This window comes from Gavia stellata, chromosome 36 (assembly GCF_030936135.1).
Source record: "Gavia stellata isolate bGavSte3 chromosome 36, bGavSte3.hap2, whole genome shotgun sequence".
NCBI classification, from domain to species: Eukaryota; Metazoa; Chordata; class Aves; order Gaviiformes; family Gaviidae; genus Gavia; species Gavia stellata.
Window position 1 is genome coordinate 1,333,795 of NC_082629.1, and position 27,643 is coordinate 1,361,437.

The following is a 27,643-nucleotide window of genomic DNA, read 5'->3' on the forward strand; positions in this document are numbered from 1 at the left end:
CGCCGCCGCGCCGGCACCCGGGTACGGGCGGCAGCGGGGACCGGGCGGGGGGCACCGGGGGCGGCATGTCCCGGGCGCACCGGGGACGGGGGGTGCGGGCACCGGGAGGTGCACGGGGTCGGGCGTCCCGGGGGGCACCGGGGAGAACCGGATCGGGCGTCCCGGGTGGCACCGGGGAGAGCCGAGTCGGGTGTCCCGGTAGCACCGGGAGCTCAGGGCGGGGAGGGTCCTGCAAAGTGCACGGGGTCGGGTGTCCCGGGTGGCACCGGGGAGAACCGGATCGGGTGTCCCGGGTGGCACCGGGGAGAACCGGATCGGGTGTCCCGGGTGGCACTGGGGGGAGTCGGTTCGGGTGTCTTGGTGGCACCGGGGAAAACCGGATCGGGTGTCCCGGGTGGCACCAGGGAGAGCCGGGTCGGGTGTCCCGGTAGCACCGGGAGCTCAGGTCCATGAGCGTCCTGCAAAGTGCACGGGGTCGGGTGTCCCGGTGGCACCGGGGAGAACTGGATCGGGTGTCCCGGGTTGCACCGCGGTGGCCAGTTCGGGTGTCGCGGTGGTACCGGGGAGAACCAGTTCGGGTGTCGCGGTAGCACCGGGAGCTCAGGGTGGTGAGCGTCCTGCAAAGTGCACGGGGTCGGGCGTCCCGGTGGCACCGGGGAGAGTCGGGGGGGCCGGTGACAGGGACCGGGCAGTGTGCACCGTGCGGGGCTGGCCCTCCGGGGTCCCTGGTAGCACCGGAGAGAACCGGGGGAGAGGCGCACCGGGCAGGGGCCGGTGGAGAGAGGTGTCCCGGTCCTGGGGGTCCCGGGGAGACCCCGATGCCGGGCTCTGGGAGGAGCCGTGCAGGACCGGGAGCCGTTTCTCGGGGTTGCCCCGAGCTGTGCCGAGCTACGGGGCCGGGACCCCCAACTGGGTCCGGCTGCAGCCAGGGAGAGCCCCGACCCTGGGGGCTGCGGGACCCCCAAACCGGGCATCGCCCCGGGAGCCCCGAGCAGAACGGTCGCGGAGCTGGAGCAGGCAGCACAGTGCAGGCAGGACTGTGCCGGCATCACCGGGGACACGGCAGTGCCGGCATCACCGGGGACACGGCAGTGCGGGCAGCAGCAGGGGCATTGCCATGCAGGCAGCACCATGCAGGCAAGCCCTCCCGCTGCCCACGCAGGCCTGGCAGCGGTTGCCTTTTGGCGAGGCGAGGCAGCAGGTGCCGGCAGGGAGGTGGGCAGCATTACCCGCCCCCCCCGGCACTGCCGGCTGCTCTCGCCCGCCCGCGGCCCAGGGCCCGGTGCCAGGGGTTGCCACCAGCCCGCGCGGGCAGCGGCCTGCGGGCCTGGGCACGGGCAGCTGCCTGCACTCCCAGACGAGGAATCTGCAATTACCGCCCGGCCGTGGGCAGCGCGGGGGCTGCCGCGGGAATCTGTGCCCGCTGCGCCAGGGGGTTCATGGCAGGGGGGACCCCAGACGCCGCCAGCGAGCGGGCGAGGGCAAAACCATTTGAATAAGGAACCGCACCAGGTGCTGCCCGCGGCTGCCAGGCAAACCCCACACCGGGACCGCAGGGAGGGTGGAGGCTTTGCATGGCCCGGCCGGCGATTTGCTGCCGGGATTTGCACACAGGTGAGGAAAGCTGCAGCCGGCAGAGCCGGTGTCCCCCGCTGCCATGTCCCCAGTGCGGCCTTGTGTCCCCCAGCTGTGTGCGGGGACAGGAGGTAGCTGGGGGGTCACCGTCCCCTCTCAACCCACCGTCTGAGCCCGGCACAGCCCTGGTCCCCGGCGGACGGGCGCAAACCCCACCGGGGCACCGGGAGTGGGCTGGGGGCCGGTGCCACCCCATGGGTGCCAGGGCTGGACCCATGCTGGGTATTTTTAAACCCCGCTCCCTGGGTGGGTATCGGCTTTCTGGGCACGGGCAAAAGCTGCCCGGACTTGGCTGGGGGAAGCCGGGGGCCGGCGGGTAAGCTGGCAGCGGTGCCGTGCCAGGGCTGCGGCGGCCGGGGGCCAGGCGCAGCGTGACCTTTAAAGGTCTGCAAGATGAATTACATTATCGTCTTGCCATCGGGGTCACTCCTGGCTTGGCTTTCAGCTGGACCCGGCACTCCTGTTATGTCTCATATGGGGCCGGATCCGTGCCGCAATGCCGGGGGGCTGCAGGGACGGGGGGGTGGGCTCCTCTCGCCCCTGCAGCCGGCGGGTCTGGCTGTGTTTGCTTTTCCAAAAGGCCCCGAAATGGGTCATGGGGGGAGTCAGACCTTCGAGCCCGGGTTCAGCCCCGGCTCCGGCTTCTCCCCCGGTCGACCCCGGGGCTCGGCAATCCGCCGGCCGCATTCCTCCCTCCTTCCCTTTCGACGGCTTTGCTAAGCCAGCGTTTTGGGGAATGTCCTTTGCGCCCATTGGCTGCGGCGTGACCTTTCCCGGGGATGGCAGTGGTCGCCACTGGGCAGCCAGCGGCTCCGGGGGTCCGGCCCCGGCCGCCTGCGAGGGGGATCCCGGGGAAGCCCCCGCGGTTCTTGCCCCGTCTCCATCCTCTGCCCCGGGACGGAGAGTCCGCGGGGGGCGGGCGTGGCAGTGGGGTCCCTGCTGACGCCCCGCTCTCTCCACAGAGATGCCCTGCATCCAGGCGCAGTACGGCACGGCGGGCACCGGCCCCTGCGAGCGCTGCCCGGCCGAGATGCTCAGCCCGGAGGGCAGCCGCTTCCCCATGGAGGTGGCCGGAGCGGACCTGGCGGCCGCCCCCGCCCTGCCCAGCTTCAGCACCTTCATGGAGGGCTACGCCGGCGAGTTCGACGCCTTCCTCTACCAGCTGCCGGCCGGCAGCCAGCCCACCGCCGCCTTCAAGCTGGAGGACTTCCAGGTGTACGGCTGCTACCCCGGCGCCTTCGGCGGGCAGCCGGATGAGACCCTCTCCTCCAGCGGCTCGGACTGTTACGGCAGCCCCTGCTCCGTCCCCTCGCCTGCCACGCCGGGCTTCCAGCCGCCCCAGGCGCCGGGCTGGGAGGGCTCCTTCGGGGCCTACTCGCCCCCGCCGAACTACGAGGGCGGGCGGCCCTGGGCTGAGCCGGCCAAGGGCGGTGGGTCGCAGCCCCCCTTCTTTGCCTTCGGCCCCCCGGCACCCAGCCCCGGCGGGTCCCCCGGGACCCTGAAGGGGCAGGCGGGCCCCTCGCCCCGCCTGGACCCGCGGCTGCTGGACACGGACGCCTTCGCCCTGGGACAGGGCTCCCCCGGGGGCTTCGCCGGGCTGCCCCTGGCCCCCGCCTCGCCGCTGCTGGAGGGGCCAGCGCTGGCCCCCACCAAGGCCCGCAGCCCCGGGGCGGGCGAGGGCCGCTGCGCCGTCTGTGGGGACAACGCCTCCTGCCAGCACTACGGCGTGCGCACCTGCGAGGGCTGCAAGGGCTTCTTCAAGGTAAGGGGGACCCCCACACACACCAAGACCCGCTGCCGGGATGTTCCCACAATGCTTTGCGGCAGCGGGAGGATGCTGCGGGTCACCCCGGGGAGGGGCAGGGCAGGGAGCGCGGCCCCGGGAACCCTCCCCGCGGACGCGGAGCCGGATGCCGGGTTGGAGCGGGAGGCGGAGGAGGACAGAAGGGCTTTTGTTCGGCGGCTCGGCGCCCCGGGCTGAGCTTGGGCCGCTCCTTCCCCGCCCGCAGCGCACGGTGCAGAAGAACGCCAAGTACATCTGCCTGGCCAACAAGGACTGCCCCGTGGACAAGCGGCGGAGGAACCGCTGCCAGTTCTGCCGCTTCCAGAAGTGCCTGGCCGTCGGCATGGTCAAAGAAGGTACCGGGGTCCCATCCCGGGGTGGGGGGTCCCAACAGGAGTCAGGGGGGACCTGCTCCACAACCCGCCTGGCTGCCCTGAGGACAGACACACTCATTGCATGTCCCTCGCCGCAGTGGTCCGGACCGACAGCCTGAAGGGGCGGCGGGGGCGGCTGCCTTCCAAGCCCAAGCAGCCACCGGACACGTCTCCCGTCAGCCTCATCACCTCCCTGGTGCGGGCGCACATCGACTCCGTCCCCAGTGCCACCAAGCTCGACTACTCCAAGGTAGGGCCGGTACCACCCCGCGCCCTCCCCGGGGCTGTGCCAGGGCCGGATCCTGACCCGGTCCCCACGGCAGTTCCAGGAGTCGGCGCCGTGCCAGTTCGAGAAGGAGGACTCGATGGACGTGCAGCAGTTTTACGACCTGCTCACCGGCTCCATGGACGTCATCCGCAAGTGGGCTGAGAAGATCCAGGGCTTCGCCGAACTGCCCAAGGAGGACCAGGACCTGCTGCTGGAGTCCGCTTTCCTCGAGCTCTTCATCCTGCGCCTGGCGTACCGGTGAGACTCGGCGCAGCGTGGCACGGCGTGGCAGGGAGCCCGGGGCCGTGCCGGGGAGGTGACGCATGGTTGTGCCCGCAGCTCCAAGCCAGAGGAAGGGAAACTCATCTTCTGCAACGGGGTGGTGCTGCACCGCCTGCAATGCGTGCGGGGCTTCGGCGAGTGGATCGACGCCATCCTCGAGTTCTCCCAGAGCCTGCACCGCATGAGCGTTGACGTCCCCTCCTTCTCCTGCCTCGCCGCCCTCGTCATCATCACAGGTGAGACCACCCTGCCCGGTCCCCACCCCACCACCGTCTCCTTCCCCACCCTGCGGCCGTCACCCTGGCCTCACGCCTCTCTGTGTGTCCCCCCCACTAGATCGCCACGGGCTGAAGGAGCCGAAGCGGGTGGAGGAGCTGCAGAACCGCATCGTGGGCTGCCTGAAGGACCACGTGGCAGCGGCGGGGGCCGAGCCGGGCCGCCCCGGCTGCCTCTCCAAGCTGCTGGGCAAACTGCCCGAGCTGCGCAGCCTCTGCACCCAGGGCCTCCAGCGCATCTTCTACCTGAAGCTGGAGGACCTGGTGCCGCCGCCGCCCATCGTCGACAAGATCTTCATGGACACGCTGCCCTTCTGAGCCCCCGGTGGGGGGCTGCCGCCAGCCCTGACCCCCTCCCGGGGACGCCTGGGACCCCCTCCCGGGGACACCTGGATCACCCCCAGGGATGCCTGGGTCCCCCCTCAGATGCCTGGGTCCCCTCGGGGACACCCGGGTCCCCCATGTGCCTTCACGGCGCCGGGCGCAGACGCACAGCAGCCCTGGTGCCTTTTCCCCCCCGGGGGGGCATCGCCGGCGCGGTGCTCCCCTTCTCCCCTGTAAAAATGCCCCCGTTGTAAATAGCGAGCGGCCGGATCCTGTACAGAGCGGGGAGCGCAGGGGCGGGGAGGGGGCTCCGGCCCCCCCAGCCTCGTCCCACTCCCCTTTGTATTTTTTCCTTTTTTTTTTTTTTTTTTTCTTCTTTTGGCCATTTTCTGTATATAAACTTGTACGTACATCAAGAGCCGCCAAAAGGGGCTGTTTCTCTCGTGCGTCCCCCCCAGTAATACCATCTATATTTAATATAGGGTGATTGGGAAGGGGGGTGGCAGAGCGCCAGGCGTGGGGACAGCCGGGGTGGGGACAGCCGGGGCGCCGGAGCCGCACGTTGCCCACGCCACTGCCCTTGAACCGTCACTCACCCCCGCGGCGGCGGCTGCCGCGGCCCCGCACCTGTTGCCCGCCCGATTTATCCTCCCCAAAATAACCGGGAAGCGTGACCGCGTCCCCCCCCGCCGTGTCCCCAGGGAAGCGGCCATGGGCAGGGCCAGCCCTTGCCAGGGCGGGGAGGCAGGACGGCGTTTGGGGTCCCCGTCCCAGACGGGGTCTCAGGGGGCTGGGGACATGGCGGGGGGTCCCGGTGTGTGGGGGGGATGCCAGCCTGGCACAGTCCCCCGGCTTGTCCCCTTCCTCCTGCCGGGGACAGCCTGGCCCCAGAACAAATGTTAATGGGGACACCGAGGGCCGGTGCCGAACAAGGGCCACATTGAGGCGCTGGGCCGGGGGGGCCCCGCTGCGGCGCACAACAAGGGCCCCTCTGTCCCCCCCCCGCCGCTCGCCCCCGCCATGGGGCAAGCGCTGACGCACGGCGGGGCCACAGCCGGGGGGTCGGTCTGCGGGGGGACGGGAGAGCTGACGCAGCGGGGACAGGGGGGGCACGGGGTGGGCTACCGGCACGGCACGGCTCTGCTCCAGCTGTGGGGCAGGAGCAACCGCGCCCTGCCATGGGGCAGGAATGGCCATGCCATGCCATGCCGTGCCATGCTGTGCCGTGCTATGCCATGGGGCAAGAATGGCCGTGCTGTGCTGTGCTGTGCCATGCCATGGGGTGGAGCAGGAATGGCCGTGCTATGCTGTGCCGTGGGGCAGGAACGGCCATGCCATGCTGTGCCATGCCATGCCATGGGGCAAGAATGGCCATGCCGTGCTGTGCTGTGCCATGCCATGGGGTGGAACAGGAATGGCCGTGCCATGCTGTGCCGTGGGGCAGGAACGGCCATGCCATGCTGTGCCATGCCATGCTGTGCCGTGCCATGCCGTGGGGCAGGAACGGCCATGCCATGCTGTGCCATGCCATGCCATGCCGTGGGGCAGGAATGGTCATGCCATGCTGTGCCGTGGGGCAGGAACAGCCATACCATGCTGTGCCGTGCCGTGGGGCGGGAATGGCCATGCCATGCTCTGCCGTGGGGTGGGAACGGCCATGCCATGCTGTGCCATGCCACAGCTCAGCAGCTGCCTGTCCCGCCATCTGTCACGGTGCCAACCCACACCCCGAAGCCACCAGGGAGGGCAGCCCCCGGCGCCCCGAGGCCACCGGCTGGGTCAGCGCAGGGCAACAGGTCCCTGTCCCCTCCCCACGGCACAGCGCTGGCCTCTGCCCACCTTGTCCCCGTCCCCAGCCCCATCCCTGTCCCCATCCCCTTGGCAGGGGCTGCTGCAGGAGGGACGGGGATGATGGTGCCAGCAGAGCCAGGTGAAAATAGCCCCGCAGCCGGCTCTGGCCACGCCGGTTGCACCGGGGCTGCACGGCACAGACGTGTGTCACAGCGTGTGCCCGGCCCTCCGCCTGGTGACATGCCACGGCCACGGCCCTCCCTGCTATTTACACTGGGACACATGTCCCCACGGTGGCGTGGGCAGCCTGATGGCAGTGCCCCAAATCCCCGTGTCCCCATGTCCATCCATTCCCATGTCCCCCTGTCCCCCGTGTCCCCACGTCCATCCATCCCCCTGTCCCTGTGTCCCCCACGTCCCCGTGTCCATCCATCCCTGTGTCCTCCTGTCCCCATGTCCCTGTCTCCAGTATCCCCCGTGTCCCTGTGCCCCGCGTCCCCATATCCCCGTGTCCCTCTGTCCCTTGTGTCCATACGTCCCCGTGTCCCCCCTTTCCTTATGTCCCCGTGTCCCCCATGTCCCTGTGGGCCCCATGGCCACTGCCCATGTCCTCTGTCCCTGTCCCCAGGTACGTCCCCCTGTTCTCCCCTTGTCCCCTGTTGCCGTGTCCCCCCGTCCTGGGCCATAGCACTGCGGGGGTCCCCGGGGTCACCGGGGGTCAGCGGACCCCAGCCCCGCTGCAGTGCCGCCGCGGAGCCGCCTCCCCCGGGGGCGCTGTGCGCCCGGCAGCGCCGCGAGGAAGTGAGCCGCTCTGCGCCGCGGTAAGCCCAGCTCCGTGGGCTCCCCGTCCCGGAACGAACCACCGGGCAGCGGTGCGGAGGGGGACGAGCCGCGGAACGGGAACGGCGATTCCGCCCCCGGGGCCGCAAGGCGGCCGAAAACGGTATCGAGGGGCACAGAGTTAAGGCCAAGAAGTGTAGAGTGAGGAAACACGGCTGCTACGGCGGGAGGCGCCCCCACTTCCGTAGATGGTGTGTCCCGACCCCCCCCCTACGCAGATGGGCTGCTCCACTTCCCTCCTCCCCGCGGTCAGATGGTCGGTCCCGGGCGGTGAGTGCGGGCCGGGACCGGGACCGCGGGGCTGAGGGGGCCGGGACCGGGTGAGGGGGGCCGGGACCGGGACCGGGACCGGGACCGGGACCGCGGGGCTGAGGGGGCCGGGACCGGGTGAGGGGGGCCGGGACCGGGACCGGGACCGGGACCGGGACCGCGGGGCTGAGGGGGCCGAGACCGGGTGAGGGGGGCCGGGACCGGGACCGGGACCGCGGGGCTGAGGGGGCCGGGACCGGGTGAGGGGGGCCGGGACCGGGACCGGGACCGGGACCGCGGGGCTGAGGGGGCCGGGACCGGGTGAGGGGGGCCGGGACCGGGACCGGGACCGCGGGGCTGAGGGGGCCGGGACCGGGTGAGGGGGGCCGGGGCCGGGACCGGGACCGCGGGGCTGAGGGGGCCGGGACCGGGTGAGGGGGGCCGGGGCCGGGACTGTGGGGCTGAGGGGGCCGGGGCCCCGGGAGAGGGTGAGGGGGGCCGGGACCGGGACCGGGACCGGGACCGCGGGGCTGAGGGGGCCGGGGCCCCGGGGGCGGGTGAGGGGGGCCGGGACCGGGACTGTGGGGCTGAGGGGGCCGGGGCCCCGGGAGAGGGTGAGGGGGGCCGGGACCGGGACCGGGACCTCGGGGCTGAGGGGGCCGGGACGCTCGGAGGTGACAGGGGACGGGTCCCTGGGTGAGGGTGGCTGAGGGGGGCCGGGGCCCTCGAGGCTGAGCGGTCCTGGGGCTCTCCAGGGTGTGAGGGGGCCCGGACCGGGACGTCTGGGTAGCTGTGGGGTGTGAGGGGGGCCCAGACCGGGATGCTGGGTCCCTGCGGGGTGAGGGGGACGCACACTGGGACACCTGGGTCCCCAGGGGGTGGGTAAAGGGGGGTTGGTAGAGGGGTTGTTACCTGGGGCTGTTCCCCAAGCAGGGAGCACAACTAACCCCCTCCCAACACCCTTCCTTCCCCGCAGGACCTGCCGTTGCATCCCCCCCAGAGCTGCCCCCGCCATGAACTGCCGCGCGGAGGTGCTGGAGGTGTCGGTGGAGGGTCGGCAGGTGGAGGAGGCCATGCTGGCGGTGCTCCACACCGTCCTGCTGCACCGCAGCACCGGCAAGTTCCACTACAAGAAGGAGGGCACCTACTCCATCGGCACTGTGGGCACCCAGGATGTGGACTGCGACTTCATTGACTTCGCCTATGTCCGCGTCTCCTCCGAGGAGCTGGACCGGGCCCTCCGCAAGGCCGTCGGGGAGTTCAAGGTAAGGAGCACCACGGGGACCCAGCAAGGCTGAAATCAGGTGCTTAAAAACCTGCGGGCTGTGCCGTGTCCTCGCCTGCGAGGGGAAGGTCAGTCCCTGGTCCCCCCTGAGCGGGGCCGTGTGCTCTCTCGGCAGGACGCGTTGCGCAACTCGGGCAGTGACGGGATGGGGCAGATCTCCCTGGAGTTCTACCAGAAGAAGAAGTCGCGCTGGCCCTTCTCGGATGAGTGTATCCCCTGGGAGCTGTGGACCATCAAGGTGAACGTGGTGAACCTGGCTAACGAGCAGGAGAGGCAGATCTGCCGGGAGAAGGTGGGCGAGAAGCTCTGCGAGAAGATCATCAACATCGTGGAGGTGATGAATCGCCACGAGTACCTGCCCAAGATGCCCACCCAGTCGGAGGTGGACAATGTCTTTGACACCAGCCTGAAGGATGTGCAGCCCTACCTGTACAAGATTTCCTACCAAATCACGGACTCCCTGGGCACCTCAGTCACCACCACCATGCGCCGGCTCATCAAGGACACGCTGGCTCTGTAGGGCCAGGTCCCACCCAGGCAGGTTCACCCCGCATGGTGGCACCTCTCCGGCACAGCCCCTGGCTCTTTGGGACAGCGTCTCTGCTTGGATCCTTTCTCTTTGCCTCCAAAAAGCCTCTGCAGGGAGCTGGGCTCGGCCTGGCCCTTAATTGGGGGTTGCTGCTGGTTTGGTTTGCAACGCAGGGCGCTCACCCATCCCGGAGAACCAGCTCGGCGGCTCCCAGGCTGGCTGAGGGGTGGTGGTGAGTCCTCGGGCAGGAGCTGCTGGTCGGCGCGTGTCGCATCGGCACTGGCTCGGCACTGGGCTCGTGGCATGGCAGAGCAATGCTGGGGGTTGGCACGGAGGGGCGGTGGCGTCCAAACCCCATCCAGCCCTGCCTGCGGCCGCTCTCCAGCTCGCGCTGTGCAGCATGGCCAGCACCAGCCTTGTCACCGTGTGTGTGTCCCCCCCCCGTGGCACCCCCATCCCTGGGACTGAGCTGCTTCCCTGCGGGCCCGGAGACGAGCTCGCTGCCTCCTCCGGGGCAAAAATAAAGTATTTCTCCGTTCACCTGGTCTGGTCACCTCCTGGCTGTTGGGACCGGTGTCCAGGGGATGGGGGGAGGCAGGGGCCCAGGCTGAGCTGGGGGACCCCATTGCATCCTGGTGCCATGGGGCTCACTGGCTGCAGTGGGGAGAGGCAGGGATGAGCAGTGGGCCAGGTCAGTGCTGCTCACACCCCAGGGAGCGATACCCTCAGTGGGGCAGCCCCAGCTGCCCCCCAGGCGCACTCAGGGGAGGGGACGGGGTGATCTCCCTTCTGCGCAGGACTCCGCACCCCTCCACAGCACCAAGGGGGGGGCATCGGCCGCTCGGCGCAGCGAGGGGGGCCGTGTGGGTGGCTAAGACGGTCCCTGACATCATTTAAACCCTCCCCGTCTGTCGCCGACCCGCTGCCGCTGCCCCGCACGCCCGCACTCCGCTCCTGGGAGGAAGAGGAGGAGGAGGAGATGAACACCAGCACGCAGGCCAATGCCTGGGGGGACACACGGGTGGCCAAGGCTTCCCAAATTGCTGTCGTCCTGGTGCTCTGCCTCGCTGTCGTCGTCGCTGTCTTCTTCCTTGGCTGCAACCTGCTGCTGCAGGCGGAGAGTCTGGCGGCAGCCCCGGCGCAGAGGGGGCGGCGGCGGTCCCGCGAAGCCGAGGGGGCTGCCGAGGGGGCGTAGGGACCGGCCCCGGCCCAGCAGATGAATGAATGGACAGATGGATGGACGGATGGATGGACAGCAGCGTCTTCGCCCACAGCATCTTCGATGGCACTTGGGGACGGAGCGGGATGACGCTGGGGGCTGCAGCGTCCCCGGCTTGTACAGACGGATTAAAAGGCAACGGGGCCAGCGGTGCCGCGGGGGGGGCTGGTCCTGGGGCCGGGTCTGGATCCGGCCATGGGCGCGGCGGCGCTGGTAATCCCCCCAGAGAGGATTAGGGGAAACTTTTATTCCCTGTTTCAGGGCTAATCCCTGGGCTGGCAGGGCAGGCGCCGCTCGCAGTGGATCTGGGGCCGCATCCTGCCCCTCCAAACCCCTTGGACCCTGACAGCAGAGATGCATCCTGCCACCCCAAACCCTTTCTGCCCTTCTAGCGATGCAGTGACCGCATCCCACTCCTCCCAGCCCTTTAGACCCTGCTGCCAGAGATGCAATGGCCGCATCCTGCCCTACAGCCCCTGCTTGCAGGGGGTCCCATGGCCCCATCCTGCCCCTCTGTGCCCCCCCCTGCCCCACAGCCCCTGCTCATAGGGGGTCCCATGGCCCCATACTGCCCCTCTGTGCCCCCCCCACCCCACAGCCTCTGCTCATAGGGGGTCCCATGGCCCCATCCTGCCCCTCTGTGCCCCCCCCTACCCCACAGCCCCTGCTCATAGGGGGTCCCATGGCCCCATACTGCCCCTCTGTGCCCCCCCCACCCCACAGCCTCTGCTCATAGGGGGTCCCATGGCCCCATCCTGCCCCTCTGTGCCCCCCCCTACCCCACAGCCCCTGCTCATAGGGGGTCCCATGGCCCCATCCTGCCCCTCTGTGCCCCCCCTGCCCCACAGCCCCTGCTCATAGGGGGTCCCATGGCCCTATCCTGCCCCTCTGTGCCCCCCCTGCCCCACAGCCCCTGCTCATAGGGGGTCCCATGGCCCCATCCTGCCCCTCTGTGTCCCCCCTGCCCCACAGCCCCTGCTCATAGGGGGTCCCATGGCCCCATCCTGCCCCTCTGTGCCCCCCCCTACCCCATAGCCCCTGCTCATAGGGGGTCCCATGGCCCCATCCTGCCCCTCTGTGTCCCCCCTGCCCCACAGCCCCTGCTCATAGGGGGTCCCATGGCCCCATCCTGCCCCTCTGTGCCCCCCCTACCCCACAGCCCCTGCTCATAGGGGGTCCCATGGCCCCATCCTGCCCCTCGGAGCCCCTCTTGCCCCACAGCCCCTGCTCATAGGGGGTCCCATGGCCCCATCCTGCCCCTCCGAGCCCCTTTTGCCCCACAGCCCCTGCTCGCAGGGGGTCCCATGGCCCCATCCTGCCCCTCTCTGCCCCCTTTGCTCTGCCCTGGTGATGCTCAGCCTTGATCCTGCCCCTCTGTTGCTCCTGGGGCTGCATCCTGCCCCCCCCCCACCCCCCCCCACCCCCCCCCCCCACCCTGGCCCTAAGCTGCTTCCAATCCCCCGCAGCTGCTGACAGTGGGGTGAATCAGGGCCACCCCCACCCCGGAGGGGGAATGGCAATGTGGGGGGGCTCCCCCCTGCCCCGAGCAGGGCCCCCCCCCCCCTTTAATCCTGCAGTTTTAATAACGCTGCTGCAAACCCCTGCTTAAGGGTCTGGTCCCTGCACATGCATCGCCCCTGTCCCGGGGAAATGGGGCCCCCTGGCATGGTGGGGGGGGGCTCCCTGCATGCCTGGGACCCTCTGTGTCTCCCCCCATGCCCCCCCAAGCAGGCAGCAGCCATGTAAAAGACTCCATATATTTCTCATGTACAAAAAGTCACAGGGGGGCATCTGGGGGAATCTGGGGCGGGGGGCACTATCCTGTCCCCCCCCGCCCCAGCCTGGCTTTGGTCCCTTTTTTTTTTTTTTGGCAATTAGTGTTCACATCAGTGGTCAAAGTGACGAGCGCGGGGGGGGGGGGGCCTGTGGTCCTCACGGCAGGATGGGGGCTCTGGGGCAGTGACCCCCACAGGGACAAGGGGACCCTGATGGGGAGGGGACACCCCATGGGTCAGCCACCACCGCTGCGCCCCCCCTGCAGCCAGAGGCAGGATTTGGCCTCTGCTGTGGGCAGACTGGGGGGAGGTCTGGGCCACGAGTTCCCCCCCAGGTCAGGGGGCTGGGGCCACTGCCTACAAGCCTGGGCGAGGACGGTGGCATGGGATGTCCCTGCACGGTGCCGTGGGTAGGACAGAGACTTCCCCTCGGATCTGCAGGGCAAAGCAACGTGAGGGAAGGGGAAACTGAGGCAGCCCAGCTGCCACAGCCCGACCCCCCCCGTCCGGGGCTGGCCCGGGGTCCTTACCCTCGCTCGGCTACAGGCGGATCCACCTGCGGGCTGCGGGAGGGAAGGGACAGGGTCAGGGGACCCCTGGCCTGGGGACAGTCCCGGCTGACCCCAGTGGGGCCAAGGCAGCTCAGGGCCGGTCCTCCAGACACGGGGCTGGGACCCAGTATGGCACTGGGACCCTGCACTGGGACCCAGTATGGCACTGGGACACTGCACGGGGATCCAGTGTTGCACTGGGACCCTGCACTGCAGCAAAGACCCCCATGCTGGAAACCCAGCCCTGCACCAGGGCCCGCACTGGGACCCAGCCTTGCATCGGGATCTCATGCTGGAATGCAGCCTGCAGTGGGATCTGTGCTGGGATCCATGCTGGGATCCAGTATTGCACTGGGACCCTGCAGGCATCAAAGACCCCCATGCTGGAAACCCAGTCTTGCACCAGGATCCTGTGCCAAGACCTTTGGCCAGAACCCCAACGTTGCACCGGAATCCTGTGCCAGGACCCAGCCTTGCACGGGGATCCTGTGCTGGGATCCTGTGCCAGGACCCAGCCTTGCACCGGGATCCTGTGCCGGGATCCTGTGCCAGGACCCAGCCTTGCACCGGGATCCTGTGCCGGGACCCAGCCTTGCACCGGGATCCTGTGCCGGGATCCTGTGCCAGGACCCAGCCTTGCACCGGGATCCTGTGCCAGGATCCTGTGCCAGGACCCAGCCTTGCACCGGGATCCTGTGCCGGGATCCTGTGCCGGGATCCTGTGCCGGGACCCAGCCTTGCACCAGGATCCTGTGCCGGGATCCTGTGCCAGGACCCAGCCTTGCACCGGGATCCTGTGCCAGGATCCTGTGCCAGGATCTTGCCTCAGGACCCTGCTCGCTCCGAGGGGCTGGCGGGGGGGTGCTGGGCACCCCGGGGTGACGGCATGCGGGGAGGGGGCGTGCAGGAGGGGGCATGCAGGGCCAGGGGGCGATCCGGGGGTCCCGGGGGGGCCGGGCATGCAGGCGGTACCTGGGGGCTAACAGCTGGACTCGTCGTGGTGGGACGGGTCGCAGAAGAAGCGCGAGCCCCGCTTGGCGGTGCGGGCCGTGAAGGGGACGCTCTTCAGCGCTGCAGGGGGGCACGGGCGGGGGGGACGGGACAGGGAGACGTCAGCCCCCGCCCGCAGGCAGGACCCAGGCGTCCGGGTGGGGCGGGGGCGGCGGGGGCCGTACCGGTGATGATGTCCTCGATGGTGCCGTCCTTGCCCTCGTAGACGGGGCGATGGTCCTTGGCCTGGCGCCGCCGCAGCTCCGCGATCAGCTCCTGCTGCTGCCACTTGTTCCGCTGGGAGGGAGGCGCAGGGGAGCCAGGTTGGGGAGACGGGTGTCCCCGCCATGTCCCGTCATTCCACTGCCCCCAGCCCACCCAGGTGCCCACCCACACTCACCTTCTCCTGCTTCTTAGCCTCCTGCGCCAGCAGCTTCTCCCGCATCACCTCCTCCTGCTTCTTCCGCGTCTCGTTCTCCTGTTCCGCGTCCTGCCGGGGCGAGAGGGTGGCAGTGGGAGCCAGCCCCCCCCCCGGCACCGGTGTCACCAACCCCCCGCCCCATATGTATCCCCTCCCCACCCCTCCTCACCTTGTAGGAGCGGATGAACCGGACAAAGACCGGGAAGAAGACGGACGGGGGGGTCGTCTTGGGGCTTTCGCCAAAATACCGCACCACGGTGTTGTAGGCGTCCTGGAACAGGGGACGGGGTGGTCACCGATGGGCTGCCATGTCCCGCAGCTCCCTGCAGCCTCCCGGCACGAGGATGTGCGAGGCAAGGCGTGCACGAGGAGCGTGCAAAGCGAGGCATGCATGACAAGGCGTGTGTGAGGACCGTGCGAGGCACAGCCGCTCTGCAGCCCTCACCTCGGCCGTCCGCGCGTCCTTCTGCAGCCGCTCCAGCTTGCCCTCGCTGGCGGCCAGGAAGGCGCGCAGGACGCTGTTCTCGTGCAGCCCGCACTCCCGCCGCAGCAGCTCCATCCCCCGGCCCAGCTCCTTCACGTCCAGCAGCACATTCTCCAGGGACACTGCGGGGACACGGGGATGGGTCAGGGGACCCACGGCCCCGGGGGACAGCGAGCCACAGGGCGTAGGGACGGGGGAGGCACCTGCGGCCGCCTTTTCCACGAAGTGGAGCTCCTGCCAGAAGGTTGCCAGCTCGGGGTACTTCTCCCGCACCGTCAGTGCGATGAAATGCAGCAGCGTCATCTTCCTGTCCGTCGACTTGGTGTCCAGGAGCTGCAGGGTGATTGGGGGGGTGGGGGCAGGTCAGGGCTGTGGGATGGGACCCCCAGGAGCCCACACGGTCCCAGGGACCCAGGCAGGGGGTCTGGGGGTGCCCACCAGGTCCAGGCTCTGCAGTTTGAAGCCGTAGACGGCGCCACGTTTGCTGCTGTTCATGTAGTTGCCCAGCGCCAAGATGATCTGCAGGGGGAAAAGCACCGGGGACGGGGGGGGGTCAGGGAGGAAGGAGACACACACCCCCCCGCCGCGGGACCCCCGCCGCCCAGCCATGGCAAGGACAGAAGGCAGGACTCTGACCCAGCCGGTCCCCCCCTCCCCTGGTCCCCCCCTCCCCTGGTCCCCCCCTCCCCGCTCACCTCCAACATGTGCTTCAGCTTCTGAGAGGACTTGACGGAGGCTGAGGCCGCGATGATGGCATTGAGCTGCTGCAGGGGGACAGAACGGGGGGGCTCAGCTGGGGTGCGGGGTCCAGGCACCCCCAGCGGGTGCAATGCCCCTCTCCCCGGCTCCGTACCGGCGTCAGCATCTGGAGGTTTTCGGCGAAGTTGCCGAGGAAGGCCATGATGGCCATGCGCTGGGGCAGCCGCTCCACCTTGCTGAACTGCAGCATGAAGCGGTCCTCGTCCGCCAGCTCCTCCAGCGGCTTGCGCTCCCGCTCGTACTGCCGCAGCGCCTTCACCTCCGCCTCCGTCGGCAGGAACCGCATCAGGCACTCCACAAAGTCCACCGGCAGCGTCGCCAGGTCGAACCTGCCCCGCGCCCGCACCGTGGGGGACCAGCTACCTGCTGCGCCCTGTCTGGCCCCCCTGGACCCCGGCCAGACCCCCTGGACCTACTGCACCCCAGCCAGACCCCCTGCAACCTGCCTGGCCTCCCTGAACCCCAACCAGCCCTCCTGCACCCCAGACAAACCCCCCTGCACCCTAGCCAGCCCTCTTGAACCCTGCCTGGCCCCTCCATACTCCAGTCAGCCCTCCTGCCTACTGCCTGGCCCCCCTGCACCCCAGCCAGACCCCCTGCACCTTGCCTGGCCCCCCCGCACCCCAGCCAGACCCACTGCACCCCAGCCAGACCCCCTGCACCTTGCCTGGCCCCCCCTGCACCCCAGCCAGACCCACTGCACCCCAGCCAGACCCCCTGCACCTTTCCTGGCCCCCCTGCACCCCAGCCAGACTCACTGCACCCCAGCCAGACCCCCTGCACCTTGCCTGGCCCCCCCTGCACCCCAGCCAGACCCACTGCACCCCAGCCAGACCCCCTGCACCTCGCCTGGCCCCCCCTGCACCCCAGCCAGACCCACTGCACCCCAGCCAGACCCCCTGCGCCTTGCCTGGCCCCCCTGCACCCCAGCCAGACCCCCTGCACCTTTCCTGGCCCCCCTGCACCCCAGCCAGACTCACTGCACCCCAGCCAGACCCCCTGCACCTTGCCTGGCCCCCCCTGCACCCCAGCCAGACCCACTGCACCCCAGCCAGACCCCCTGCACCTTGCCTGGCCCCCCTGCACCCCAGCCAGACCCACTGCACCCCAGCCAGACCCCCTGCACCTTGCCTGGCCCCCCTGCACCCCAGCCAGACCCACTGCACCCCAGCCAGACCCCCTGCACCTTGCCTGGCCCCCCCTGCACCCCAGCCAGACCCACTGCACCCCAGCCAGACCCCCTGCGCCTTGCCTGGCCCCCCTGCACCCCAGCCAGACCCCCTGCACCTTTCCTGGCCCCCCTGCACCCCAGCCAGACTCACTGCACCCCAGCCAGACCCCCTGCACCTTGCCTGGCCCCCCCTGCACCCCAGCCAGACCCACTGCACCCCAGCCAGACCCCCTGCACCTTGCCTGGCCCCCCCGCACCCCAGCCAGACCCACTGCACCCCAGCCAGACCCCCTGCACCTTGCCTGGCCCCCCCTGCACCCCAGCCAGACCCACTGCACCCCAGCCAGACCCCCTGCACCTTTCCTGGCCCCCCTGCACCCCAGCCAGACTCACTGCACCCCAGCCAGACCCCCTGCACCTTGCCTGGCCCCCCCTGCACCCCAGCCAGACCCACTGCACCCCAGCCAGACCCCCTGCACCTTGCCTGGCCCCCCTGCACCCCAGCCAGACCCCCTGCACCTTTCCTGGCCCCCCTGCACCCCAGCCAGACTCACTGCACCCCAGCCAGACCCCCTGCACCTTGCCTGGCCCCCCCTGCACCCCAGCCAGACCCACTGCACCCCAGCCAGACCCCCTGCACCTTGCCTGGCCCCCCTGCACCCCAGCCAGACCCACTGCACCCCAGCCAGACCCCCTGCACCTTGCCTGGCCCCCCTGCACCCCAGCCAGACCCACTGCACCCCAGCCAGACCCCCTGCACCTTGCCTGGCCCCCCCTGCACCCCAGCCAGACCCACTGCACCCCAGCCAGACCCCCTGCGCCTTGCCTGGCCCCCCTGCACCCCAGCCAGACCCCCTGCACCTTTCCTGGCCCCCCTGCACCCCAGCCAGACTCACTGCACCCCAGCCAGACCCCCTGCACCTTGCCTGGCCCCCCCTGCACCCCAGCCAGACCCACTGCACCCCAGCCAGACCCCCTGCACCTTGCCTGGCCCCCCTGCACCCCAGCCAGACCCACTGCACCCCAGCCAGACCCCCTGCACCTTGCCTGGCCCCCCTGCACCCCAGCCAGACCCACTGCACCCCAGCCAGACCCACTGCACCTTGCCTGGCCCCCCTGCACCCCAGCCAGACCCACTGCACCCCAGCCAGACCCCCTGCACCTTGCCTGGCCCCCCTGCACCCCAGCCAGACCCACTGCACCTTGCCTGGCCCCCCTGCACCCCAGCCAGACCCACTGCACCCCAGCCAGACCCACTGCACCCCAGCCAGACCCACTGCACCTTGCCTGGCCCCCCTGCACCCCAGCCAGACCCACTGCACCCCAGCCAGACCCCCTGCACCCTGCCAGGGCCCCAATAGCCCCCCGCTGCACCCCAGCATGGGGGCACGTACGTGTGGATGGCCCTGCAGATCTCCTCGGTGCCGCGGCCTGCCTTGCGCAGGGTGATGGCCAGGTTCTTGGCACGGTTGGCCTCCAGCAGCGTCACCTTGCTGGCTGCCTTCTGCGACGCCTTGTTCTTGGCGCAGACGAGGTCGAGGGCCGGACCCTGCGCCTTGGTCTTGAAGAGCTCCTCAAAGCGCTCCAGGTCGAGGTCCTGGTGGGACGAGGTGGGGGGGGCTTAGAGATGGCAGCAGCAGTGGTGGTGCCCACCCAACCGCTCGGGCTGGGGGGTCCCAGGCTCACCTCCAGCACCCGCTCGTCATCCAGCTCGCTGAACACCGTCCCGCTGATCTGGTTGGGCTTCAGCGCTGTCCAGTTGAAGACGGGCAGCCGGAACTTGGTCTTGATGGGTTTCTTGATCCGGATGGCTGCCAGCAGGGCAGGAGCCGGCTCAGCCCCCGCCGGGGCAGGGGGATGCGTCCTGTGCCCACCCTGAGCCACCCGAGTCCGTACATCGGTCCCCAGGCTGTCACCATCCCCTGGGCCACCCCAACCCCGTGCCATGGTCCCTGCACCCGTCCCTTGGTGACTGCAACCCCGACACCCTGGTCCCTGCAACCCTCCCCCTTCCTCTGTCCCCTGTCCCCGTCCCCACGGTCCCCACGTCTTCCCCACCTACCCGAGAGCCCCACGGTGAGGGCGATGGAGGGCGAAGCCCCGGGCAGCGGCGGGGCCGGGGGACACTTGCCTGCAACAGGAGGAGAGGGTGAGACTGTGCCCCAATGGGGATAGCCCAGTTTTGGGGACCCCCCCCAGCCTCAGGAGTGGCCCAGCACAAGGGACACCCCAGTTTTGGAGCCCCCCCCCCCAATGCTTGGCATGCCCCAGCCTTGGGGACAGCCCCGCTCCAGGATGCCCCGGTTTTGGGGATGCCCCGGGGACCATCCTCACCTGGGAGCGGGGGCGCGGGGGGCGGCAGAGGGGGCGGCGGGGGGGGCGGGGGGGGCGCAGGCTCCACGGGGGGCAGGACGGGGAGCCGCAGAGCCTCCTCCAGGGGCTCGGGCTCGGGCTGGGGAAGGGGCTCGGCGCCCGGCACGGGGGGCGGCTCAGAGCCGTAGTGCCGCCGGAAAGCCTCGTCCTTCTCCTTGATCATCCGCCGCAGCGTGTGCACCTGGTGGCTCGTGTGCTCGTAGGTCTCCTGGGGACGGCGAGCGTCAGGCCGGGGGGGGGCCGGGACCCTGCCCTGCTCCCCACGGCCCCCACGGCCCCCCCATGCACCTTGACCACCTCCAGCTCCTTCTCCCGCTGCAGCAGCTGCTTCTCCAGCTCCGCCACCCGCATCATGTTCTCGTTCTCCAGGTCCAGCAGCTTCTCCGTTAACTGCGGGGGGGGGACGCGGCTGTGACACCGGCTTGGGGACCACCCCCCCCCCAGTATCACCGCTGACCTCTCCGGCGGCAAAGGCAGACCCTGGGACGGGATGCCCCAGGTGCCGGCAAGGAGTGTCCCCCGTCCCCCCGCGCTTACGTACATGGGACAGATGCTCCTCCAGCTCCTCCACCTTCTCCAGGGCCACATTCTTGGTCTCAGCGTCCTCCAGCAGCCCCCCCACGTCAAAGACGTTGTCCAGGTACGCCTGGATCTGCACTTGCAGCTTCTCGCTCTCCGTGTGCCTAGACTTCTGCGGGCAGCGGGGCAGCGTCAGGGCCGGGGGGGCTCCTTGGGGCGGCCCCCCCAGCCCCTCGACCCCCCGTACCTGCAGGAACTCCTCCAGCCCCAGCTTGGTGAACTCGTACTGGAGATGGACACGGAAGTTCATGTCCTCCACCGAGTGCACCACGATGTTGATGAACTGCATGCAGGCCACCTGCGGGCAGGGCTGGCGTCACCAGGAGCCCCCCCAGCACCCCCTTCCACCCCAGAGACACCCCCCCCCTCGCCCAGGACCGGGTCTCCCACCATGAAGTCGATGCTGCTGTCCTCGTTGCGGAAGTAGTCCATCAGCCGCTCGAAGCGGTGCTTCTCCTTGCAGACCTGAGTGGGCAGCAGACGTGGGGTTAACCCGGCTTGGCCCCCCCTGGCCACCAGCCCCCCATCCCCTGGGCTCCAGTCCCCTAATCCCAGTCTGGTCCCGGTGCCCCCAGACCCCCCCATTCCAGCCTGGCCTCATCCTCCCTCATCCCCCCATCCCCTGCGCTCCAGACTCCCCATCCCAGCCTGGTCCTGGCGTCCCCCATTCCTCCACTCCCTGGGTCCTGGTCCCGGATCCCAGCCTGATCCTGGTGCCCCCTGTGCCCCCATCCCAGCCTGGTCCCGTCTCCCCCCGCTCCCCCCCCAGCCCAGCCTGCTCCTGCTGCCCCCACTCCCCCACGTACCTCTTTGAAGTTGTCGAAGGCAGCGAGGATGATTTCGTGGCCGCCCCTCACCAGGCAGACGGCCGCCAGCAGCTCCAGCACCAGCGCCTTCGTCCTAGGGCAGAGCAGCGCCGGCACCGTCACACCCAGCCGGCACCAGGGACCCCCCCCGCTGCCAGACCCCCCCCTTACCTGGGGTTCTTGTTATTGAGGCTCAGGGCGATCTCGTTGACGGCGTGGGGATGGGACATGACCAGGTTGAAGCCGTACTGTGGGGACGGAGCGGGGACGGTGTTAGCCGCGCCGGTGCGGCGGTGGCATCGGTGTCCCCCCTTCGCGGGGCGGCGGTACCTGGTAGTTCATGATGGCGCGGAGACACATGATGCAGAGGTGGACGTCGTCCTTCTGGCTCACCAGGCGTGAGTTCTTCAGCGCCCTGCGGCTCGGCAGCGTGCCGTAGCTGTGGGGACACGAGGCGCCGGTGAGCGGGACCCTCGCACCACCGATGCTGCACTGCCAGCGCTCGCCCGGGCGGGAACCGGCCCCACGGGACCACGGTGGGGACCAGGGTGGGGACAGCATGGGGACAGCGGGGCTTTCAGAGGGGCAGAGGCAGAGAGAAGCGGCCGGAGGGCGAGAGGGACAGAGGCTGGTGGAGACGCGGAGCGAAGCCGCCGCGAGCGCCGGGCTGACCCCGGGCAGCCGGTACTTACCCGGCGGGCGAGCGGCGAGGCGGGCGCAGAGGAGAGAGAGAGAGAGCGCAGCCAGAGAGGGGGGGGCCCGGCCCTGGAAGCAGAGACGGGGCGCGTTACCCCGGGGCGCGGGGGCAGAGCCAGAGCGGGGGCGAGCAGAGGCAGCGCGGCCACGGCAGGCAGAAGGATGGGCAGGCGGCGTGGGCCAGACAGCGATGGCAGCGCCATGCTGCTGCGGGCGGGCAGGGCATGGCACGCACGGCTGGCAGGAGGGGACATGGCACGCAAGGCAGTGCAGGATGCGGCACGTGTGGCACGTGCCGCAGCACAGCCACACTGCGGACAAGGCATAGCCTGGCGCTCAGGGCATGCCATGGGGCAGCCGGCACACAAGACGTGGCACGTACCATGCACACAATGGTGCACGGTACAGGGTAGGACAGCGCACGGCACAGAACGCACCACGGGCAGGATGGTGCACGGCACGCACCACAGGGCAGGATGGTGCACAGCACAGTATGCGCCATGGGCAGGGTGGTGCCTGGCACAGCACGCACCATGGGCAGGACAGTGCGTAGCCTGGCACACACCATGGCGGGATTGTGCATGGCACAGGGCACAATGGCATGGGACACACCGTGGCAGGATGGTGCTTGGCATGGCACACACCACAGGCAGGATGGTTCATGGCACAGGGCAAGATGGTACATGGTGTGGCACGCACCACGGGCAGGATTGTGCATAGCACAGGGCATGATGGCATGGCACACAGCGTGGGCAAGACGGTGCATGGCACGGCACACGCAACGGGCAGGACAGTGCATGGCACAGCATGCACCACAAGGCAGCGGGCACACAGCATGCACCCCAGGCAGGACGGTGCATGGCACAGGGCACGATGGCATGGCACACACCATGGCAGGATGGTGCTTGGCACGGCACACACCGCAGGCAGGACAGCGCACGGCACACAGCAAGCGGCAGTGCCATGGCCGGCCGGAGCCGGCAGAGCATGGCAGCTGCTGGACGCAGCGGCGGGACGTACCCCTGCAGCCGGCCGGCGCGGCGGGTACGTACCGTAGGGCGGTCTGGCGGGCAGAGCGGGCGAGGCTGCTGGCGAAGGGGGCGGGCAGGGCGCTGGGGTGCTGCAGATCCTCGATGGACCTGCTCCAGGCGCGCAGCTTCTCCAGCGCGCCGTCCTCGCCGCCTTCCAGGCCCTCAAAATCCAACCTGGGTGGGACACGCGCGCGGCGAGGGGGCACACGGCTTCGGCACGGAGCGGCACAGCCACCGCGGCAAGCGCTGAAGCGGGTGGCGGCTGGGCAGCGGCGGGGCAGGGAGAGGCGCGAGGGCGGCCCCGGGACCCCCGTCCCCAGCCCGGGTGGGCAGGAGGGGGGGCCAAGCCGCCTGTGTCCTTCGGGATCCCAGGGCAGGCGGGTGCCCCTGTGCCAGCCGGGCTGCCCCGGTGCCGATAAGGGGCCGAGCGGTGTCAGCCACCCACAGCGGGGAGCTGCCACGGGGCACCGGGACCCTCCACATCCCAGGTCCACCAGCACCCCAGGGACCCCCAGCACCCCAGGGACCCCCAGCACCCTACTCACATGACGGCGCACTGGGCGAAGGACAGATAGTTCACCAGCACGTCCAGCCCCTTGTTCTCGTCGTTGAGGAACTCGCGCACCCACCTACAGCACCAGGCACCCATCAGGGCCCGCAGGAGCTGGGGACACCCCCCCAGCATGACCCCCCCACACCATGGGGACCCCCGGCCCAGCGCATGGATGGGGAGGGGGCAGTGGGGGTGTCCCAGGGCTCCGGTGGCGGTTGCAGCCCCTCTGCTATCGCAGGTGCCAGCATCGGCACGGCTTTATCTGCCGGCTGCAGGGCAGGGAGGGCTCGGCCCCGGGCGCAAGGCGGGAAGCTGAGCCGGGGCACCCCGTGGTGGGGGGGTTCGGGGTGCCCTGGCCCCCTGAGAGCATGTTAGGGTGCACGTGTGAGGTGCTGCGTGGGGCCAGGAGCCCGGCTGAGATGCGCCCGGGGTCGGGGGGTGCATGCAAGGGACGTGTGTGTGCATGGAGGGGGGTGCACGGGGTGGGGTATCTACATGGTGTGCATGTGCATGGGATGCACATGTGCATGGGGGGGGTCCACAGAGGGGGGGTGCATGGGGCGGCGCATGGCACGGGGTGCCCAGGGAGAGGGGCAGTGGGCACAGGCTGTGCATGGGGGGGTCTGCGTGCACAGGGAGAGGGACTGTGTGCACCGGGGGGGCGCGTGCACAGGGGCAGGGAGGGCTGCACCGGGCAGCACTGCGAGCACCGGTTGTGCATGCACGGCCTGGGGGTCCCCGTGCTGGCCCGTGCCCCTGCCTGCAGCCCTGCCCGCGGCCGGGGCGGTGAGCCCAGCAGCAGCGGGAGCCGGGGGGGCCGCAGCCGCCTCTTTCCTGCCGGCGCCAGCCCCTCGCCCCAGCCCGTTTCCTGTCTCCGGCTGCTTCTATTTTCGGGCCACGAGCGGGGAAGAGCCGAACGGCATGGCCGCAGCAGGGCCGGCGGCGGGGCCTAGCCCGGCACATGCACGAGCCGCCCCGAGCACACGGGCACGACCACGGAGCTGGGCACCCACCGGTGACATCCCCACCGTCAACATCCCCACCGTCCCCAGTAACATCCCCGTCCCTCCGGACACCCCGTGCAGCTCCGGTGCATCTCCCCGCACACCGGAGGGACAAGCTGTCGGTGCAGGGTCAGGGTGCTGCTGGCTCAGGGCCGGTGCTGAGCCCTCCGGTGCCGGGAGGAGCCGGACAGGATCTGGCCGCGCTGCTTCACGCAGGGCGTCATCGCCGGCCCATCCGCCTGCGCCATCCGCCCCCGGGACCTGCCCGCCGGCAGCCCTGGCCCCCGGCACGGCCGGGGCAGGAACCGGCCCAGTTCCTGCAGCGCCTCTGACTTCCCCTGCAGCTGTGGCGGGGCCGGTCCCGGGACCCGGTGCCTCCCCCGGGACCCTGTGCCTCCCCCGGGACCCCACAACCACCCCGGGACCCCACAACCACCCCGGGACCCCGCGCTCACCCGATGTGGTTCGTCCTCAGGCTGATCTCCAGCTCGCGCAGGACCTTGGTTGACTCCTGCACCCTCCTCCTGAACTTCTGGGGGCAGAGCGAGGCTGAGCCGTGCCCCCCCCGGCCCCCCCAGCCCCCCCGGCCCCCCCGGTTCCCCCCAGCCCCTCACCTTCCGCGTGACACCCGGCTCCAGGAAGCTGTGCAGTTTCTGGATGTAGGCGTGGGGGGGGCTCTTCACCTGGAACCGCTCCTGGGGTGGACCGGGGGGGTTGGTGACGCCATCACGGCAGCACAGCCCCCCCCCAGGACCCCTCGTCCCCCCCCAGCCCCCCACCTGGTCACAGATGAGGTCCCACTTCTTCTCGTTGTCGTACTGGCGCAGGAGCCGGGCTTTGTCCGGGGGCAGGTTCATGGAGCTCTGGGGGCAGAGGGGGGGGCGTCACCCCAGGGGACACGGGGACGCTGCCCCCCCCCCGAGGGCACCCAGCACCGGGGCACAGCCAGGGTCCCCCCCCAGGGCACCCAGCCCCACGGCACAGACAGGGTCCCTGGCACCGGGAAGCACTGGTGGGCACGGGGCTGCATGCGTGGTGCGGGGACAGCAGTGCCACCAGCGCCACATGCCAGCCGCCGGCAGCACCAAATCTCTCCAGCGCCGATGCGGCCTTCCTCTCTGCACCCACTTCCTCGCCGGCAAACCGCAGCCTCCGCTCCCTGACCGCGGCGTGAAGCTCGGCAGCGGTGCCTGGCTCGCCGGGGCGCTGGGCATCTTCAGGGGGGACCCCGGGGACGGCTGGTGCAGGATGTGGCCTGGGGCACCGGTGTCACCAAGGACACAAATGGGATGCCACGGTGGAAACCGGGGATGCCGGATGGCCATGGGCTTGGGGATGCCTCGGCGGGTGATGCCACCCCACTGGGTGATGCCATCCCGGCGGCCGATGCCACCCCGGCGAGGCAGCTCCCGGGCAGTGCCGTTAGCAGGATTCGGCCACCGCCGCAGCCGGGAGGTGCCAGTGTTCCACCCGCCCCGTGGCAGCTAAAATTATCCCTCCCCTGGTCATCCCGGCCCCGCGGAGCCACAGGAAACCGGGGCAGAGCCTGGGCGAGGCCGTGCACCCCCGGCGGGGGGGGACAGTCCCACGGGAGCGGGGACGTCACCGCCAGGATGGGGTCCCCCCAAAACTGCCCTGGGGACGGGGATGGCGCCTCCCTCCCCACGGGGCCACGCTTATTTGTACACCGTGGCCAACGGCAAAGTCACTCCCGGGACACCCCGGGGACAGAAGCGGAGGGGGACACGCACACACGGAGGCCGCGGGCGGGGACGGGGGGCACCGGGGGGGCTTTGAAGCGCGGCCGCCCTCGCCGGCGTTCCCGCCGCTCGGCTTCCTGCCTTTGTGGCGGGAGCGGGGCCGCTCCCGGCCGGGCACTTCCTCCGCCACCACCCCCCCCCGGGACCCCCCCCCGGCTGCCCCGGGACTGAGCCCCCCCAGGAACCGGGGGCTACCGGGGCTGGAGCCCACCCCAGGCTTGGGGGACACCCGGCGATGGGTCCTGCCCGTTCGGGGGCCGCCGGCGCTGCAGCCCCATCACATGATGAAATATTTTCCTCCCCGGCAGTAGCCGGGACGGCACTGGGCGACGCCGGTGGCGGGGGGGGTTGGGGGTGCGCCACTGGGGGAACCCCGGTGCCATCACCCCCAAAACCCCCCACACTGGCGTCGGCGTCACCCGGCAGGATGCATCATCCCCACCACCGGCCCCGCGGGGACCGGCTGCGGCATCCGCCCCGCGTGGGATGCGGGGATGGGCGACGGCCCCGCGGGTGGGTGCCACTCGCCACCGGTGGGACAGTCCTACACTGGCGGTGCCGGTGCCCCCCGGTACCCCCCGGTTCCGGCTCCCAGAGCCCCATGGGGCCACGTTTGGCATTTCCTGCCCGGACACGGCTTCCGCTGGCCACGGCCAGCACCGGGACGGCGGTGCCGGGCACTGGGGGTCGTGTGCCCCCGGTGTCACCCGGCCATGGTGTCCCTGCCAGTGTGTGCCCCCCCCAAACAAAGCCAGAGCCATGCCGGCACCATGGATGGGCCACCCCACCGCAGATGGGCCCCGGGGCCACCCCGCTGTGCCGGGAGCCAGGCGGTGGCGGGGCGCGGTGGCCCCCACGGCATCGGTGGTCGTGACGGCACCACCGAGCCCCGGGGTCGCGGCGTGGGGATGGGGTCACCGTCGAGCCATGTCCCGGTGACGGGGTGGCACCGCAGCCTTGGCCGGTGACCGCTGCGGGAAGGCCACCGCCCCGGCTGTGACAGCGGACCGGGGACCACGCAGGGCACCCGCGCCCACGGGGACCCCGCACCCACGGGGACCCCCACCCCTGGGGACCCCCAGCCCCGGGGACCCTGCACCCACGGGGGACCCCCCGCCCCCGGGACCCCCGCGCCCAGCCCCGTGCGCCGCCTCGATGGGACTTTCCCGGGTCAAAAAGTCCCGGGGCAGAAGCCCCCCCCCCCCCCCCCGCCCCGGTGGCACCGGGAGTGGCGTCACCCCCCGGGGCTGTCCCGGGACGGGCTTCCCCCGCGGCTGCCCCCGGCCACTGCCCACCCCCGCGGGCACCCGCGCTCCCTGCCCGCCCCCGGTTCCTCCGGGCGCCGGTGCCGTCCCCGGCGGTGCCCGCCCGCCCGCAGCCGGACGCCGAGCGGGGAGCGCGGCGGCGGGGCGCGTCCGGCCCGGGAGGGCGCACCGGGAGGGGTCCCGGGTAGGGGCGGACCGGGAGAGCGCAGCGGGACCCGGAGGAGGCGCAGCGGGACCCGGAGGCGGCGCAGCGGGAGCAGGGACGGAGCACGGGGGAAGCGCACCGGGGGCGCGCACCGGGAACCGGAGGGGCGCAGCGGGCGGCCGGGGCCGCGGCGGGGGTCGGTCTCTCACCAGCACCAAGGCGAAGCGCTCCTCCAGCTCGCAGGGCTCCGGCATCGGCATCTTGCCCGGGGCGAGCAGCCCGGGCCCCCCCGGGGCCGCCGCCGCCGCTCCCGGGCCCCGGGGCAGCGCCTCCCCGTCCGCGCTCTCCACGTTCCCCATCCCCGGCCCAGGCACCGGGGGGCGGCGGGGGAGGCACAGCCCGTCGCGTCCGGCCGCCGCCGCCGCC

At 70.8% G+C, this 27,643-nt stretch overlaps 3 protein-coding genes across 5 annotated transcripts; 2 read left to right on the plus strand and 1 right to left on the minus strand.

Moving 5' to 3' along the window:
* Nucleotides 1–2,453: 2,453 nt before the first annotated feature.
* Nucleotides 2,454–4,965, plus strand: NR4A1 (nuclear receptor subfamily 4 group A member 1). Of its 2 annotated transcripts, XM_059832878.1 has the most exons (7): nt 2,454–3,103; nt 3,146–3,397; nt 3,645–3,774; nt 3,891–4,042; nt 4,116–4,318; nt 4,400–4,578; nt 4,679–4,965. In XM_059832878.1, the coding sequence occupies exons 1-7, from the start codon at nt 2,600–2,602 to the stop codon at nt 4,933–4,935; spliced, it is 1,677 nt and encodes a 558-aa protein (XP_059688861.1). In that variant the 5' UTR covers nt 2,454–2,599; the 3' UTR covers nt 4,936–4,965. The 2 variants fall into 2 exon arrangements, with proteins under 2 accessions (XP_059688861.1, XP_059688859.1); XM_059832876.1 differs by having other exon boundaries at nt 2,454–3,397.
* A 1,114-nt stretch (nt 4,966–6,079) lies between these two features.
* Nucleotides 6,080–9,964, plus strand: ATG101 (autophagy related 101). 2 transcript variants are annotated; one of them, XM_059832909.1, is made up of 3 exons: nt 6,080–6,092; nt 8,824–9,086; nt 9,222–9,964. In XM_059832909.1, the coding sequence occupies exons 2-3, from the start codon at nt 8,835–8,837 to the stop codon at nt 9,624–9,626; spliced, it is 657 nt and encodes a 218-aa protein (XP_059688892.1). In that variant the 5' UTR covers nt 6,080–6,092; nt 8,824–8,834; the 3' UTR covers nt 9,627–9,964. The 2 variants fall into 2 exon arrangements, with proteins under 2 accessions (XP_059688892.1, XP_009808054.2); XM_009809752.2 differs by lacking the exon at nt 6,080–6,092 and having other exon boundaries at nt 8,798–9,086.
* Nucleotides 9,965–12,771: 2,807 nt separating this feature from the next.
* On the minus strand, nt 12,772–27,576 carry FMNL3 (formin like 3). The gene is made up of 28 exons (XM_059832859.1): nt 27,427–27,576; nt 24,827–24,910; nt 24,662–24,742; nt 24,503–24,579; nt 23,036–23,119; nt 22,512–22,664; nt 21,094–21,202; nt 20,935–21,011; nt 20,764–20,857; nt 20,348–20,422; nt 20,145–20,255; nt 19,920–20,069; nt 19,667–19,768; nt 19,340–19,586; nt 19,068–19,136; nt 18,692–18,816; nt 18,400–18,602; nt 15,929–16,163; nt 15,771–15,839; nt 15,514–15,594; nt 15,279–15,408; nt 15,037–15,197; nt 14,761–14,862; nt 14,567–14,660; nt 14,356–14,478; nt 14,153–14,251; nt 13,160–13,192; nt 12,772–13,064 (listed from the first exon to the last, which is right to left on the minus strand). The coding sequence occupies exons 1-26, from the start codon at nt 27,574–27,576 to the stop codon at nt 14,160–14,162; spliced, it is 3,078 nt and encodes a 1,025-aa protein (XP_059688842.1). The 3' UTR covers nt 12,772–13,064; nt 13,160–13,192; nt 14,153–14,159.
* Between the last annotated feature and the right edge of the window lie 67 nt (nt 27,577–27,643).

Bases quoted from the DNA above. Each gene is read 5' to 3' on its own strand.
- NR4A1 (XM_059832876.1), top strand. From the start codon at position 2,600: ATGCCCTGCATCCAGGCGCAGTACGGCACGGCGGGCACCGGCCCCTGC. The intron at 3,398-3,644 runs GTAAGGGGGACC...CCCCGCCCGCAG, and splicing joins GCTGCAAGGGCTTCTTCAAG to CGCACGGTGCAGAAGAACGC. The intron at 4,579-4,678 runs GTGAGACCACCC...CCCCCCCACTAG, and splicing joins CGCCCTCGTCATCATCACAG to ATCGCCACGGGCTGAAGGAG.
- ATG101 (XM_059832909.1), top strand. From the start codon at position 8,835: ATGAACTGCCGCGCGGAGGTGCTGGAGGTGTCGGTGGAGGGTCGGCAG. The intron at 9,087-9,221 runs GTAAGGAGCACC...CTCTCTCGGCAG, and splicing joins AGGCCGTCGGGGAGTTCAAG to GACGCGTTGCGCAACTCGGG.
- FMNL3 (XM_059832859.1), bottom strand. From the start codon at position 27,576: ATGGGGAACGTGGAGAGCGCGGACGGGGAGGCGCTGCCCCGGGGCCCG. The intron at 23,120-24,502 runs GTGAGCGCGGGG...CTGGTGCTGTAG, and splicing joins CTGAGGACGAACCACATCGG to GTGGGTGCGCGAGTTCCTCA. The intron at 20,070-20,144 runs GTACGGGGGGTC...CGCTGCCCGCAG, and splicing joins GGCTGGAGGAGTTCCTGCAG to AAGTCTAGGCACACGGAGAG.